The following is a 15,887-nucleotide window of genomic DNA, read 5'->3' as shown; positions in this document are numbered from 1 at the left end:
TTGAAAAATAGTCTAGACATCATTCCTGATAATTGAGTTGTCTCAGGATTAATTCAGTCTTTGTCTACGCATGGCCTCCAGTAATTGCAGGTTCATCTGGAAGCCGTAAGTGTAAGCTGAATAAAATTCCCAGTTGTAAGTCCCATGGTAGTCTATAAATATTATTTTATCCCCTCCCCCACCTTTTTTAATGATCTGTAGTATAAAAGAAGAAAAACAACAAATTAACCCCAAAATAAAAATTGAATTACTCTTTTTTGGCTTCAAAGGGGATTTAGAAAAAATAAAAAAGAATGGAGCTAAAATAATTTCATATTTTCCATTACAGCAAACACAAATCCCAGACTATGCTGAGCTAATTGTTAAGTTTCTTGATGCCTTGATTGACACGTATTTGCCTGGAATTGATGAAGAAACCAGTGAGGAGTCCCTCCTGACACCCACATCTCCTTATCCTCCTGCAGTGCAGAGCCAGCTTAGTATTACTGCTAACCTTAACCTTTCTAATTCCATGACCTCACTTGCAACTTCCCAGCATTCCCCAGGTCAGTAAATGTACTCTTTATATAAATTTGAGCAATAATATTACTATACAACATTAGGAATTCCCTTGTTATCAGTTTACAGCAGATTTTGCTCCTTTTTATTATGAAATTCATCTTACATTTCTTCTTTACCTTGTAGCTGATTTGAATTTTGGTTTCTGTAAAACTTTCTACTTTGAAAGAGTTCAACAAAAATACTGACATGTTTATAGAGTGTTTACATAAAGTATTCCAAGGTTGAAACATTTTTAGGAGTTGAGGCAGGAAAAGTAGCCTCAGGGACAGGTAATCCCTGTAAGTGAACAGAATTATAATTCCCTTACTAGATATACTAATCTTGCCCTAGTGTTTCTGTGTCTCTGACACAGCCTACTCAATCCAAAGAATCTGCAAAGTATAGTAGCGTCCCTATTCCCTACTGCCAGCAACAACCTGAAAATCTAGGAGTAAACAAGCACCCAGACAAAAAAGCCACACCAAAAACATAACGTCTTAAAGCCCATAAGCATATTCCTTACTCTGAAGTCACTCTTAGGTCCAAGTGTGGAAAGTATACCAATTCAGCATGCAACTAACAGGTGGATACATTGAGAAATAGCTAATAGCTCGAGTGGGGCTAAGATAAGCAAGATGGCAGAAACAGCAACTGTACAGAACCTTGGGCTCATTCATTGTCAAAGCAGATGATTCCTTATGACTCTGGTCAACCCTGGAGGGGTTACTCAACTGACACCATTGTGTGTATTATAGTGACAGTAATAATGAAGGGAGTCTTCCATTGTGGTCTTGTTTATACTCAGAAAGATATCTTTCTAAAGTGGTTAAAATTTAAAAGGTTTTGTGTTTAAATTTCCATTATCTGAAAAGTTTACTTATGAAACACTTCATGCTATAAGGAAAAGTTATTAGATGTAGTTAAGTGTTAAGTGGATTTTCTTTTAAAAAGCCAAGGAATATATTATAACTACTTTGTATTGTTCAAGATCCATAACTAGAATTTCCAGTTTATAATCCTGGTTTTGCCTGAATATTTAGACATACATAGTTTTGAAGGTTCTAAAGAACTTGGCAAATCTAGTGCCCGGTTCATACATATTAAATCATTATATTAAACAGCTGTATTCATCTATGATCTGTTAAGCCTTGGTCAACAACAAAACCTTGGTCAGCAGAGGAAACAAATTATATGATCTAGCACTTATTTTCAGTCACCTTACTGCAGCTAGTCAGGTTTCCCCTCCCCCCAAAAATGTAAGAGAAATCTTGCCAACTTTTCCCCTCTATAACTGTGTTAATTTGACCTCTGTCACCTACTCCCTAGGACAGTGTTACTTCAAGTGTGGTCCCAAGATCACAGCCTCAGTGTCATTTAGGAGCTTGTTGAAACATGGTTGCTGGAATCCCACTCCAGACCTCCTGCACGAGAAACTCCGAGAGTGGGGGCCCAGCGAGCATTTTAACAAACACTTAGGTGATTCTTACTCACTAGAGTGTGCACAGGATCTTGCCCCATTATCAGCATTTCAACTGTTAAAGCCAGGGCAAAACTTTACTGTCTTCTAGATACTGCAGTGACTGCACTCTTTCCCTCGTCACCACCCCCTCCCACCCAGCCCTCCAGTATAAAATCTTAGCTCTTTGGAGCTAGAGGGTACTACAGAGGTAATTTAGTTCTGAGCTCACAATGTCATGTATGAAGGGGAGACTGGGCTTAGAAGAGCCAAGTGAATTGCTTTATCACACAGTCTTATCTAGAACCAAGGCCAGTGTTCTTTCTACCGCATTCATTGCCTTCCATATCTGCCATCTTTCTTCCTTCCCTTTCCTTGCTTTTCCCTTTTTCTTTCATATATTTACGTCTGTCTCATTATTTCCATCTGCCTTACCTAAGTCTGCCACTCCTTTTCTTCTGTAGAGCTCTCTATCGTCTGGGTTAGTCAACCACTGAAGTTGATCACCACTAGAAAATCCGTAGACTCTGCCTATATTGATCCTCTTGTTTTTCAAGTTTGGTTCATTTTGACCAACCTTTTGCTTCTTGGGCTACTAAAGAGATGTTAAAGCTGGCAAAATGATTAGTTGTTTTTATATTGACTTTTGGTTTTTTTTAATCCAGACTACCAGGGATATTTCTGCCTATTTTTACCCACTGATAGAGACAATAAAATAATCAGATTAAAATACAGGTACCAGCACATATTCTGGTAGTTGATGAACTGTTCATGTCCTGTGTTGATTGAACATTAACCATATCATTTGCTTAGAAAAATAGTCCTACTCTGCAACCTCTTACTTAGAATTGTCTAGAAAAATCAAAGAATAGCATATGTGGTTTTGGTTACAGTTTTAAACCTACAGTGTCACCTCCAGTAGCTCTCCAAAGATGGCTGCTTGAATAGATTCTAACACCCTGAAAACCTCTGACTATTCTGAAATGAAACTGAAGTTTAAAAGTGATAGAATTATTTCTTTAGAATAATGGTGTTCAGCATTTTCTCTCTAAATTGTATGTCCTTTGGTTTGCCCAGATTATTTTACTACATTTTATTAGAGAAAGAGTTTATCTTTTCATTAGTCACTTTATTCTTTGATGAAACCGATTTGTATCTCTAAATTGTGGATTTATCTCCATGAAAGGATCCTGATTTATCTATCTGCCTAAATTATTGTGTTTTTGTCATTTGTACTTAGGTAATACCTCTTATAAGAGTTTATACTTTCTAACTAGGCATGCTGTTTTATATCTTTAGGTCCTTGTAATCTTATATCCCTGTCTCCTCAATTCTTTGTGGAACCGAGTTTGCTGATATCAAAGGGCTAAAAGAAGTGATGAATCTAATTCAGATTCACAGCTCACTCCAGCATTTCAACTTTGGTATTTAGTTGAATAGAAACCAGAATATTTCCCTGTCTCCACTTTCATTAGCCATGTGCTAAGCAGTATTTAAAGAATCCCTGTGTCTCTCCCTGAAATGGACCATGAGTGTTGCTTGCCATTAATTACCCAAAATCAACCCACACTAGTCTACTGAATTTTAAGCAGGTGTAAGCTCTGTTGCTTTATGTCAAAAAGCAAAAGATGCTGATCTGCACACAGCTCAAACTTTGCTTCAAACTTTCCGTCAGTTTAAGACTTTGCTTTCTGGATCTTTGGTACTTAGCAGGATTGACCACTAAGCTGTATCTTCTTTTGGTCCCCAGTATTCTCTGCCATCAAATTAGCTACATAAGAAGTTTGTGAACTCCCTAGCCCTCCCCATTAAGCATTAAACCTTATTTAAGTAAAAATTATGATGATAATTCAGTAAGTCACCAGCTTCTGAGGAAGTGGCAGTCATTTACATAAAGCCAGCGTCCCTGAAAATGCATTCTTCTTGACAGATGATCATAGGCCATTTGTCTATCCCCTTAACACAAGGAGGATTATTTTATAAGTTTTATATTTTTATATATGAAGATACATAAATGACTGTCTTCTGACTCCACTCCTCGCAGAAATTGAATTTGTTATCTGTGGAGCCAGTGGAGTATACTCAGAGTTCATTGCATATGAAATTATGTTAACTGTGGCCCTTTTACCCAAATGAACATAGAACTTTGTCTTTTCAGATTTTCCCACATGCCATTATCAGAACCTTGAAGAGAATCTATAACATTTACTCTTTGATAAATAAGGATATTTCAAATTTGATATTGTGATCCATTCTTTGGTCCAGTGTAGCTGAGCTGGACATGAATTGAAGAACCAGGATTAGAGCTAGAAAATTAAAATGTTATCTACTAAAAATGCTGTATATGGGACTTTCTCTTGCTTAAGAAGGCCATAAGTGGCTCTCTAACAGGGTGAGCAAAGATGCCTTTTTAAAACCATGTTATGAGTGCTTTATAACCATTTCCAGTATGCATTTCAAATAGTCTTCCTGTATCCTCTTCAGATGTTAAAGAGCAAGTATACTAGAAATAAATATCCAGATGGCATTATATGGATTTGGTGGGCTACGGTCCACGGGCCTGCAGAGTTGGACACAGCTGAGCACACAAGCAGTAGTTGCTGGATGACAGTATTCATTAAAAAGAGATTAAATAGATTCATCTACAGTATATTAAAATTTAATTTATACTCTACTGAGACCTCCTAATATTTTTCACACTGTAATTTAATTCAGTAAACACTCAAACTCCTATATTGTAGGTATTCAGTAGGTACTCCAGAACATTTAAAGATGACAGAGACCCTGGTCCCCAGAGACTTGGCAGTTTTTGCCTATGGATCTCAGTATTCAATTTCAGCTGAAGTTGTTATTTCCTTCCGAGGCATGTTTAACAAATCCTTTGTGTACACAAGTTCTTTGATTTTTAAGTACAAGATTAATACTACAATACTCTGTAGAAAATAACCCCAAATCCAGATTTTGTCTTGAATTATCAGAGATGTTCATTGTTTACTACATGCAAGGGACTCTGTTAAACCAAGGGAAGTGGGGACACTAATAAGACATGAGACCTGCCCTCGAATAGATTTCAGAACAGTGAGAGTGGCAGGGTATACACAGTATACTGTTTTGACCTCTTTTGTGACCTTTTGTACTTACATTGTACCTTGCAACTGTATTCTCATCATTCAGAAGGACATCTGTTTGGAAAAATCAGGTGATAATTATGGCTAAAGTTTAATAATATATTTTTTACCTCAAAAATATATGAGATGTATATTATATTTTTTAGCAAAAATAAGCCTATGATCTATTTTAAATATTTTTTCACTTGAAAAAAAATCTTAATTTTTTTCTTTGATCAGCTTATTTTACTGTTAGTATTAGAGCAAGAATATTTTTAGAGCAAAGACCTAGTTAGTGGAACTTTATTTTAAATTCACTTCTTTCATTTCGTTTTGGGTCTGTGTCCAAGACTGTCAGTTAGTAATTCAGTCCTTTTGCTTCTGTAAGGTAGACCTCCTTCCCAGAAAGCTGAGTGGATCAGCTAGGAATTCTAAGGACTCCAACCCCCCAGTAGTGCTGACAGCTGTGTGCAGAAAGGGTCAGTTCATCAAAACCATTTCTGCAAAGAGTAGACTTAGTCATACTTCTGCTGTGTTTACCAGGTTTAATGTGTCCCCCTCTCAGAAGAAACATAAGATACCTCTATTTTGAGACTACTTAAAGTCTCCAAAGCCATTTTTTTAATGTTTTATGAAACTACTTATGGTAGTGCAGACCTTTATTTAGTATATTCTTGATTTATTTTTCTTCTTTTTCTTTGTTATCACCTTCTATTTAAGGGAGAAAAATCATTTTAAACTGAACAACTGGTTGGTGTAATTTCTGCAAATTTTCCACTTCATTTTTTAATGTAATTCTTGATTTACACTAAAATCCTTACTTCTAATAAGGGTGGTAAAAACACATCTGTCTGTAAAATTGTAAGTTCTACCATTTATTAATATTTAAGAGTTGGTAATATTTAGGAAATAAGCAGTCAGTTCAATAATTAAAACTAGAATCCTCCTGAAAAACCAAGAAAGTTAATAATTATCCAGTATCTAATCATATTTCACCCTTTAAAAATCTTATGAACATCACTCACTTTTGTTTTCTCTTCCATTCTGTGTCTGTGAAGCTTCTCTGCCTTGCTCTAAATCAGCAGTTTTCATGCAGCTGTTCCCTCATCAAGGTACTCTCTACTTTTGTCATCTTTGCACGAATTACTGCTTACCCTGCGCTCATCCCGGGCACATGGCATGAGACTTCATTCACCAGTCCCTGTAAGCAGAGTCTGGCTCAGGCACATAAAGGACTTGTAAGGCCATTCCTGTAAGGTCTGAATGCCTCTGGCACCGCAGGGCCAGGACTCGTCTTGGTGGAAGAGCTGTGCAGGTTCCCCGAACACTGAAGATGCTGTCCCGGCCCTAAACTAACACAGGCAGGTTAACAGGAAACTCCAGGGAGAGTTACTGGAGCAAGGAGGGTATGTGGTGTGGGGAAGAATTTTTAGCTTAGGAAGTATTTATTTCATATATAAATAATGAAGCTAACCCCAGCATTTGCTTAGAAGTTAAAGCTGGCTGTCTTTTTTAATCATCTGTGCTAAAAAAAGAAAGGAATGTGGTCCTCAGTTAGCTCAAAGGACTAAGAAGAAAAAAGTGTGATGCAGTTATGTCTCATTTATAAAGGATGCCTGTTCTTTCTTTTACTCTTCAGTAATTAATACACAGAAAGATGAGACCTGTATAGAAAAAGGTGTCAGCAATTGAGAAAATCCATTACAAATATTTTTAAAGTTCCTAATCTTTTGTATATCTAGCTCAAAAGATTAATAATTCTAAATATATAATTAACACATCTCCATCAGTGTACTTCCTAGTAGTGCTAGTGGTAAAGAACCCACCTGCCAGTGCAGGAGACTCAAGAGATGTGGGTCCGATCCCCGGCTTGGGAAGATCCCCTGGAGGAGGGCATGGCAGCCCACTTGGGTGTTCTTGCCTGGAGAATCCCATGGAAGGGGCGCCTGGGGGACTACAGCCTCTAGGGGCTCAAAGAGTCAGGCAGCACTGAAGCCACTGAGCACAGCATGCACACATGAAGAAGCTGGAGTTATCTTTTCTTCTAGGAAAGCTTAATGGCATTTCTTGCTTATTTACATTAGCTTCAGTAACTTTAAAAATTCCAGTATAAAATTCAAGTCCTATGCATTTGTTGTAAAACTGCTTTCAGTACTTCACTTTTTTTTTTCCAGTTATTAGGAGCATCTTAATTTGTGAAGTAATTATGTGCACAAAATCTTCACCTAGCTTATCTGATTGTTCTAACAATCCTTTGAAATAGGCATATCTACTGTTAATTTTAATTGCGAGATTAAGAACTAAAACAAAATAAGAGTTCTCATCGAGACAGACTGGACCCTGGGTCTTCTGATGTGCCTCATTATATATGCAACAAATGAGCCCTCTGACACCTTTGCCTTCTCGTAGATGCAATAAGAATTTTCTGACAGGTTTGCCATAAGATCCATGTGATAACTAAGCAGTGCAGATTCAGGGGCCTTACTAGAGCCCTGTGCAGGTGGCAGGGTATTTGGATTATTATTACGTTTTTCATTTTCTCCTCAGTTTCTCAAGAACTAAAAAGGATTTGATCCTTTTATTTTTTCATGAAAATATTAGATTCCAGTTTGAGAGATCATTTTGGTGTTTAAAAAATAGGTGACTTTAAGTATTTTATTATTTGTCGGGATGGAACTATATCCTAGTTGTCAAAGTAAACCCTGATACCTGCCTTCAAGGAACTCATGTGTGAGCAGAGGAGGTAGATATATAATGGATTTACCTTATTTAATCTTAGTGTAATGATTGTTTTCCCACTTTCTCAGTTCAGTGAATTTTGGCCAATAACACCTTTTACTTAGGATTTCATCTTTACCTGAAACCACTGCAGTTCACTAAAGCACAGTGCTTATTAATACACTGCTATGAAAAATTTTCAGCTTCTTCTGCCCTGCATGTTTGTAACTGGCTGCATGTTTAAGAACAGCATATCTAAGGGAATTTAAATTAGTAAGTCAAGACTACAGAGGTTTTTAACCTTTTATTTCACCTGAGTGGTGACCTCCAAGTTTCTGTCACTTCATGGATTTCTGCTTTTGTGCCCACCGAGAATCGGAAGGGAAGGCCAGTGCTTAGGGGCATAAGAGTCCAGGATACAAAGCTTCCAAGAGGCTTTGATAAGTGGGAGTGTAGGACCAGGGTCTCCTCACTAATATAAAATGTCATGTGTACCAAAGCAGGGTGGATCTGTCTCCGTTTAGGCAATTGGGCTGATATCTGAGAGTTTTTCCTATAGAATATCAAGACCAAATCCTTCACTAGCTTCTAGAAAGGTTTCTAGTTTTAATTTAAGAGGGTTGAAAAGAAGAATGCTGCCAAAATTCTCAAAAGTGAGAATTAAGCTCAGAAACCAGGATACTAGGATCATTCTGTTTCATACTAACTTGGCTGTTTTCAAGATGCTATTTTTGATATAAATATAATGCTTTTTAAAATTGATTTTACAAAAGCCTCCAAGGTTTTTAAGTCAGCTTCTCCTTTGATCCTTAAAATAAAACATTTTTGCTGTGAAATCGAACTTAGGAATCACCACCATGCCACATTTACCTGTGTGTGACTTGTAGGGTTGGGTCACTCAGTAGGAAGAAAACACACACGCAAAAACACAAAATGAATTGAGATGAAAATTGAATTTGAAAGTAAAAACGGGACATCCACCTCTCACATAGCATTGAAACTTTGGGTTATAAGTGACAGTCCTGAGTCAATGATACTTTAAAATTTTTAATTAAAAGGAATATACCTGTGTACGGGGAAAAAATTAGAAATTCAGCTAAATAGAATAAAAAAGAGTCAGCTATAATCCCACCACTCTAAGATAATCACTGTTTATTAACGTTTCGGTGCCTCTCCTAATTTCTCTTATTTATGTAGTTGAAATCACAGTAGGTGTAAAACTTTATTGCTTGTTCTTACCCTTAACATTTAAAATTTTATTTAGAGGTCTGAAGATTATTTGTTTAACAAAATAGGAAATGAAATACTCTTAGTATATCTTTTGAAGAAACCTTCACCCTAGTGACTTACTCTGATTATAATTTATATAACTTTAATTCTTAAGAATTAAACTGAACAGGCACTTGTCCTCAGATGGAAGCTTTGCCTCCTTGCAGTGTGATGACTGCTCCCCCAATCCCCAGCCCTAGAAAGAGCCATATTCTAGCCAGGGATGTGGCTTCACCAAAGGTGGTCACACAAGAAAGGACCCCAGGGTGGAAGATTGCTGGCAGAGGGCCACCAGCTCTCTGGTGGTTGACACTGTGTCCCTCCTGATGACCATCTCTTGATTGTTTCAAACTCTTTTCTGTAAAGTTCCAGTTTTGCCTGAATCTTACTTCCTATTAAGGAAATAACCCTAGATAAGGAACTGTTGGACTTGAACTTGTAGGCCAGATGCATATTTGAGGAAAGGGAAGGTCAAATACACAGACAAGTTCATGATCCTTTCAGACGGAAGAAGCTAAAAACGGTATTGTCTTTTCCAGTAAAAATGTGGTGCAGCCACACTGGCGATGAGAGAGGTTGATGCTGTTTGACTCTCGCCAGTTGCAGCCACCACATTTAAAAACGGAAGCATTCTGTTCAACCAATGTTTGTTGAAAAAGACATCAACTAGATCTTAGAGAAAAACAAAAATGAGTAATAAATTATCTCTGCCCTTCTAGGTGCTTTTATTCTAGTAGAGAAAATATGACATATACATAAGTTGTGATAATATAGACAAAATATAAATGCATATAAAAGCAGGGAGAATGCATCAGGAAAGAAACAGAAATGAGAAAAAAATGCAGGTTGCCCTTTATCTTGTAGAGATCAGTAAGGCAATTGAAAGAGCTGCACACACATCACAGAGTGCAAGGTGCGTTCAAAAGGTGATAAGCGGTCTTCTTTCAGTTTTGTTATTTCTTTTCTAAATAGCTCTGGAGAAGATTCAAATAAATATGCAGAAGAGAATAAAAATCATCCAGAATTCTGTCACCCAGAGAAAAGTTCTTTGAACATCACAGTGTATTTTCTTCCATTTATCTTTCTACCCATAGGATTAGATCAGAACAGATTGATGGCAGGTTCACGGCCCTTGGCTCCCAGAGAGGTGTTGCTGACATTTCTAATGCTGCACTCACACTGCCAGCCCAGTGCACTTTTCCATATGCCTATGTTCCTTTGATAACCTCAAGACAGCAACCCTCTAGCAACCCTCTAAATCAGACCAGGTGCCTGTAGATGCCTCATACCTTGAGTGGAATTCAAGGCTAACTGCAAACGAAGGATATGTGACTCCTAGAAGGAGGTCATCACAGAGCCATTTTCTGTTCATGAGCCAACAGACAGATGTATGGATCTTAGTATATTTTCAGTCACATAAATACTTTTTGACTTGAAGTACTATTTTTTGTCCAAAAATAGAAATTTTTCCATTCTCAAATTTACTCTTTATTTTAAAATTCAGATGGTACAGATAAGAATAAAGTAGGGAATTCCCCACTTCCATTACAAGGGACATGGGTTCGAGGAACTAAAATCCCAAAAGTCACGTGGCACAGCCAAAAAAATAAAAAGAATAAATTAAAAATTACCTGAAATCATACCATCCAGTAATAATATATTTTGGCAGATGTTTTCCCAGCCTTTTTTTTTTTTTTCCTTCCTGTACCTGGATTTCTTTTCCCCCTACTCCCAAATTATGGTCATTTTTCTATATTACCAAATATCAATCATTTGCTACATTTTGTTACATTTTGCTACAAATGGCTTAAATTTTGCTACAAATGACTAAAATAGTTTTTGCTTTGCCACCAGTAGTTATGCCAAAGGTGGGTATAATCAGTCTAATTATTTTAGTAAATTTTATTAAAGTGTAACAGAAAAGCACACATGATAAATTGCAACCTAATTAACTTTTAAGAAGTAAACATAGTTAAAAATCCAGCATCCAGATCAAGAAACAACATCACCAGCACCCCCAAGAAGCCATCCTCATGCCCTCTTCCAGTCAGTCCTTCCCCCAGAGGCAACCACTATCCTGTGACCTGTCTAATCTGAAATCTTCACTCATCTGATGAGTAAAAATATACCCTGTTTTTCGCTTCTTGTCACGTTATGGAGTTACTAACCAGATCATTTATAAAACACGTTGTGGGGCCCTGTTTGAGGAGGTTTAATCTCCTCCGTGAGAGAAGTAAATGGCAACTGTTAAGGTGTAGAACGGAAAATGACTTGGCAGAGTTGAAAAGATCAAAGCAAAAATTCTGCTGTATGACCTTTGGGATATATTATTTTCTTAGTAAATATTTGAGTTCCTTTGGGGTAGGCACTATGATTTTGAGAAGAAAAAGCATCTCCCTTTCTTTGAAATGGTGTATTTCCGTAGCTTTTGCAATTACAGAATATATCCTGTGTATAAACAGCTAGTAAGGCTACATGGCCCTCTGCTGGAAACTTCTGGTATGATTTGGAGGAAGGCATTCTAGTCTGGTGACTGCTAGCCTTTCTTTGATTCAGCTCAAGCCTGCCTGCCTTTGGCTTTTCCTTGCAACTTCTCTGTTTTTTTTTTTTTCCCCCCCCTTATGCTATTTTTCTGCTATGATAGCACATTTTGCTTAACAAAGTGTGAGGTGTGTAAACCTCAAGATCTTTGTGAACACTCTAGCAGTTGACTGTTAAAATGAATGCAAAAACAATAGACCAGGTTGTATCTCATTTACAAATTGTGGGATTCAGTCCTGGAGCTTAACACCAGAGGAGAAGAGGGTAACTGGCTGCTTCGTTTCTCTCCAGGAATCGACAAGGAGAATGTTGAACTCTCCCCCACCACTGGGCACTGTAACAGTGGACGAACTCGCCATGGATCCGCAAGCCAGGTGCAGAAGCAGAGAAGTGCTGGCAGTTTCAAACGTAATAGCATTAAGAAGATCGTGTGAAGCTTTCTTTCTTTCCTTTTTCAAACAGACTTAACTGACACGGGCTCTTCACTAGTGACCCCTCACCACCGTGCTGTGATGCTGCACTTCATGTTTCTAACGAGCCCATCCAGTCTACCATGTTGCCAGATGATCAACTGTTGGAAGCGTTGCCTAAATTTAATGCTGCTTTTTTCTTTAACTTTTTTTTTTACTTTCGGTGTGTCTGGTTTAAGCAAGTGTTCAGAACAGCTGCAAAGAGAGTGGGCAGTCAGGACACTTGACCTGAGAACATCCCAATTGTGAGAGGATGAATTCTTGAATACTGCTACTACTGGCCAGCTATGAAAGCCATTTGCACAGAGCTCTGCCTTCTATGTTTTCCCCTTCTTCAACATACAAAGTAAAGTGTTAGTCTTATTTACACACTTTTCGAGATAGAAGTTTATGGGAGAAATAATATTATAACCCCAGTATGTTTAATCTGACTTTTAGCTGTGGACTTTTTTTTACCTTACAAAACTGAAGAACCATAGAGGTCAAGCCTCAGTGACTTCACACCATAAAGCCACAGGCAAGGTACTTTGGGGTGGGGGGGGAGGGTGGAGGGATTTAGTATTTTGTAGTGGGTTCTTAAGAAATACTAACACTTGAGTATTAGCAATAACTACAGGAAATAAACATAACCACATATATCTTAACATTACTGAATTAAAGAGATGAGTTCTGAGGCCTTATCCAAACTCAGTCATCCAAACTAGTTTATATTTTTCTCCAGTTGATTATCTTTTAATCTTTAAATATGCTAAAAGTCATTTTTTTGTTTTTGTAAGCCAAAACTATACTAAGTATAGTAATTATACATTTTTCCCCTCCTCCTCTTCTTTCCTAAATAATTCTAAGCAGGGTAATCAGTGAACAAAGTGTCGAAAATTGTTCCTAGAAGGTAATTTCGTAGATGGTTGCATTAGCTCCATACAAAATGGAATGGTACGTGACTATTAGAGTAGATGATGCTTTTATTTTGTTTAATATTTTTCCCAGAAACATAGAGTATGGTGTATATTATCAAAAATTTTTTTGATGAGATGTATTTTAAATGTCTTGTAATCTTTCCTCTCCCCTCCAAAAAATCAGGAATCTCTTTAGCAAAACATGTCGGTTCTATATGATAGAATTGCATTTAATCACTGTGAAAGGACTGGCCAGCCTGCGTTATTATGACAACAGGGGACCTTAAGAGCTGCTGCTATTCCGAATGGTATGGGTTATCATGGCATTGGGGTTTCCATAGTAATGCAGATCCAATTTCTTCATGGTACCTGCAGTATGCAAAATAATTTGACTTCAGTGACTATATTAGTATCTGGATGTTCCAATTTAGAACTAAACCATATTTATTACAAGCAGATATTATCCCGCTATTCCTGGGCTCCCTTTATATGTTAAGATGTAACGGCTTTGGGAGGGGAAAAGAAACCTTGGGGAGGGGGAGTTTCCAAAAGTGCTGTTTCATGAGTGGATTTCAGTAAATTAAATTCCACAGCTAAATCAATAAATAATGGTACATTTAAGTGTTCTGATTTTAATAATATAACACATTTCACATTTATCCACACAGTAACAATGTAATATGTTAATGTAAATAAAATTGCTTTTGATATTCAGAAATAACAAGAATTTAATTTTTTTAATTTGTTTACAGTCCTGGGAAAAGTAAGAACCATTTGCCAAAATGGAAAAAAAAAAATTTAGTGCTAGTAGTTACTTTGACCCTGACTTGTTGGAAAATATTGAAGATACATGCAATTAACTAAACTTTTACTTTTAACTATTGTAGAGGCTTCATTAGAATAGAATGTTGTAATAACAGATCAACTAAGATGATAAGGAAGTAAGACCAGAGCTGAGTTTAGAAATAGATCTTTAACAGCCTGGTGCCACCGAGCTGCCGGTAAGGTCCATGTCTTCCCACAACCCAGAGCTTCTGGGGTGGGCACCCTGGCTCCGGGAATGTGAGCTTTTAATACTTTTGGTTCTGTGTTTTTCCCTCTTTGTTGGTTGGTTTGGTGCAGTGACCATGGGTAGTGTTATGCTATTTTGCTTCTCCCATCAAAACAAAGAAACTTCCAAAGCTTTACCACTAAAAAATATTGATCTTTCCATAAACAAGTTTTCCAGGGTATGTTATTTCTTAAATTTATTCGTTAACTTCCCTCTAGTGTAATGAAGGGAGTGAATTCACTTGAAGTACCTCATGAAATGATCTGCATTGCATAAATCAGAACTGAACCTTCTTTGAATTGCAGAAATACTTTTGACCAGTACATCCTGGAAATTTGAAAACTTATTAAGGTTTAAGGTTCACCTTGTTTAAAAAACTTCTGACTTTTGAGGAAAATCTAGCTTTCCAAGAAACTAAAATGAACATGAGGTAAATCTCACCAATATGTTTTCCCTGGAGAAATGAAACTCTTTTTTAGGCCTCATACTTATAACCTGCACAAGAAATTCTGAAGTTTACAGCAGGTTGCCTGTTCTGCATAATCTGATGTAAGTTCTGTAAAGTAATTTGTTTTGGGTTTGTAGATGTTTCCCCTGACTTTTTAAAAAGGAAAACATTAACTCACCATTTTTTTGTCATGATCTCCCTGCTTTATCAACCCCACTGTCCCAGGGGTGTGCCCTTCTTTGCCAGCCTTGAGACCTGGCTCTCTAGCTTTGGGGGACATGGCCAGTGCTCTCTCCTGCATCCACGCAGCACCTGTCGTTACCGGGGGCCGGGACGATGCCCTGGGGGAGACGGAGTGAAAGCCGGCAACCCACCCTGCTGAGTGGGTTTTAGGGTTCTCAGTTTTGTTTTGGCTTTTCTGTTTGTTTTCTGGTTTTGTTTTTACATCCCACCCCTAACCCAGGCATAATGAGGCATGTCTTATTCAATGTTATGCAATGGACTTATAAAAAATTCACTCTTAGTGTCAGCCACACAGTTTTTTTTTTAATGCAGTATATTCACCTGTAAATAATTTGTGTAAAATTTGACAGAAAAGTATATTTACTACACTGTAAATACATGTGATGATATATTGTATTATTTTGCTTTTTTGTAAAGCAGTTAGTTGCTGTACATGGATAACAAACAAAAAATTTGATTATTCTCGTGTTAGTATTGTTAACTTCTTCCTGCGACTGCGTTACATCATTTAAAGAAAATGCTGTGTATTGTAAACTTACATTGTATATGATAACTTCCTCTCTCTTCTGTTCAGGCCCAAACTCTGGCAGTTCCCTTGTCTACAGCCTCGTTAATATTGTAAGCAGTTGTATGCCAGCAGGAGAAATACTGCCCAACAGACAAAATCCACCATTGTAGAGGAGAACTGTAGAAATCCATTTCAGATCACTGTTGTTCCCGTCCCATTCTCCTCCCTGTGTATGTACTCCTCCCCCTTTTTTTAAGTAAAATGTAAATTCAATCTGCTCTAAGATGTGGGGAGTTATTTAATTTCTTCACATGCATCAGCTCTCTTTTCTTACTTGCCCCCTACTCCTCCCTGATCTTTTGAAACATTAAAGCCATTTCCTTTCTTTTGGTAAAATAATTTTGGTGAAATGCATAGGGGAGAAAAAAGTTTCCCTTGAGTCTGAAAATTAGACTGATAAAGATATATTGATAGGAGGAAAGCCTACACATGTATTTAGTATAAATTTTACATGACAGGAGCCTTCAAAAAGAGATGAGAAGAACCCCCCCAAAAAAGAAACAGTTAAACCTGAGTATTTCTATCCTAGGTTTGATGAAGAGTGGGCATCATGTAGAAATCTCATAGGTCAGACTACGAG

General features: G+C 37.3%; 1 protein-coding gene across 9 annotated transcripts in view; it reads left to right on the top strand.

The window, feature by feature from the left end:
• NF1 (neurofibromin 1) overlaps positions 1-15,530 on the top strand; it is a 323,089-nt gene extending 307,559 nt beyond the window's left edge. For 8 of the 9 annotated variants that reach the window (XM_061390468.1, XM_061390466.1, XM_061390462.1 and 5 more), the window contains 2 exons: positions 329-545; positions 11,923-15,530. In XM_061390468.1, coding sequence (XP_061246452.1) covers positions 329-545; positions 11,923-12,065 — 360 coding nt within the window. In that variant the 3' untranslated portion in view covers positions 12,066-15,530. The remainder of the gene's footprint in view (positions 1-328; positions 546-11,922) is intronic. The other variant, XM_061390467.1, reaches the window with a different exon arrangement.
• Positions 15,531-15,887: the final 357 nt, after the last annotated feature.

Source organism: Bos javanicus, chromosome 19, assembly GCF_032452875.1.
Source record: "Bos javanicus breed banteng chromosome 19, ARS-OSU_banteng_1.0, whole genome shotgun sequence".
NCBI lineage: Eukaryota > Metazoa > Chordata > Mammalia > Artiodactyla > Bovidae > Bos > Bos javanicus.
This window is presented reverse-complemented; position numbering and strand designations above follow the sequence as displayed.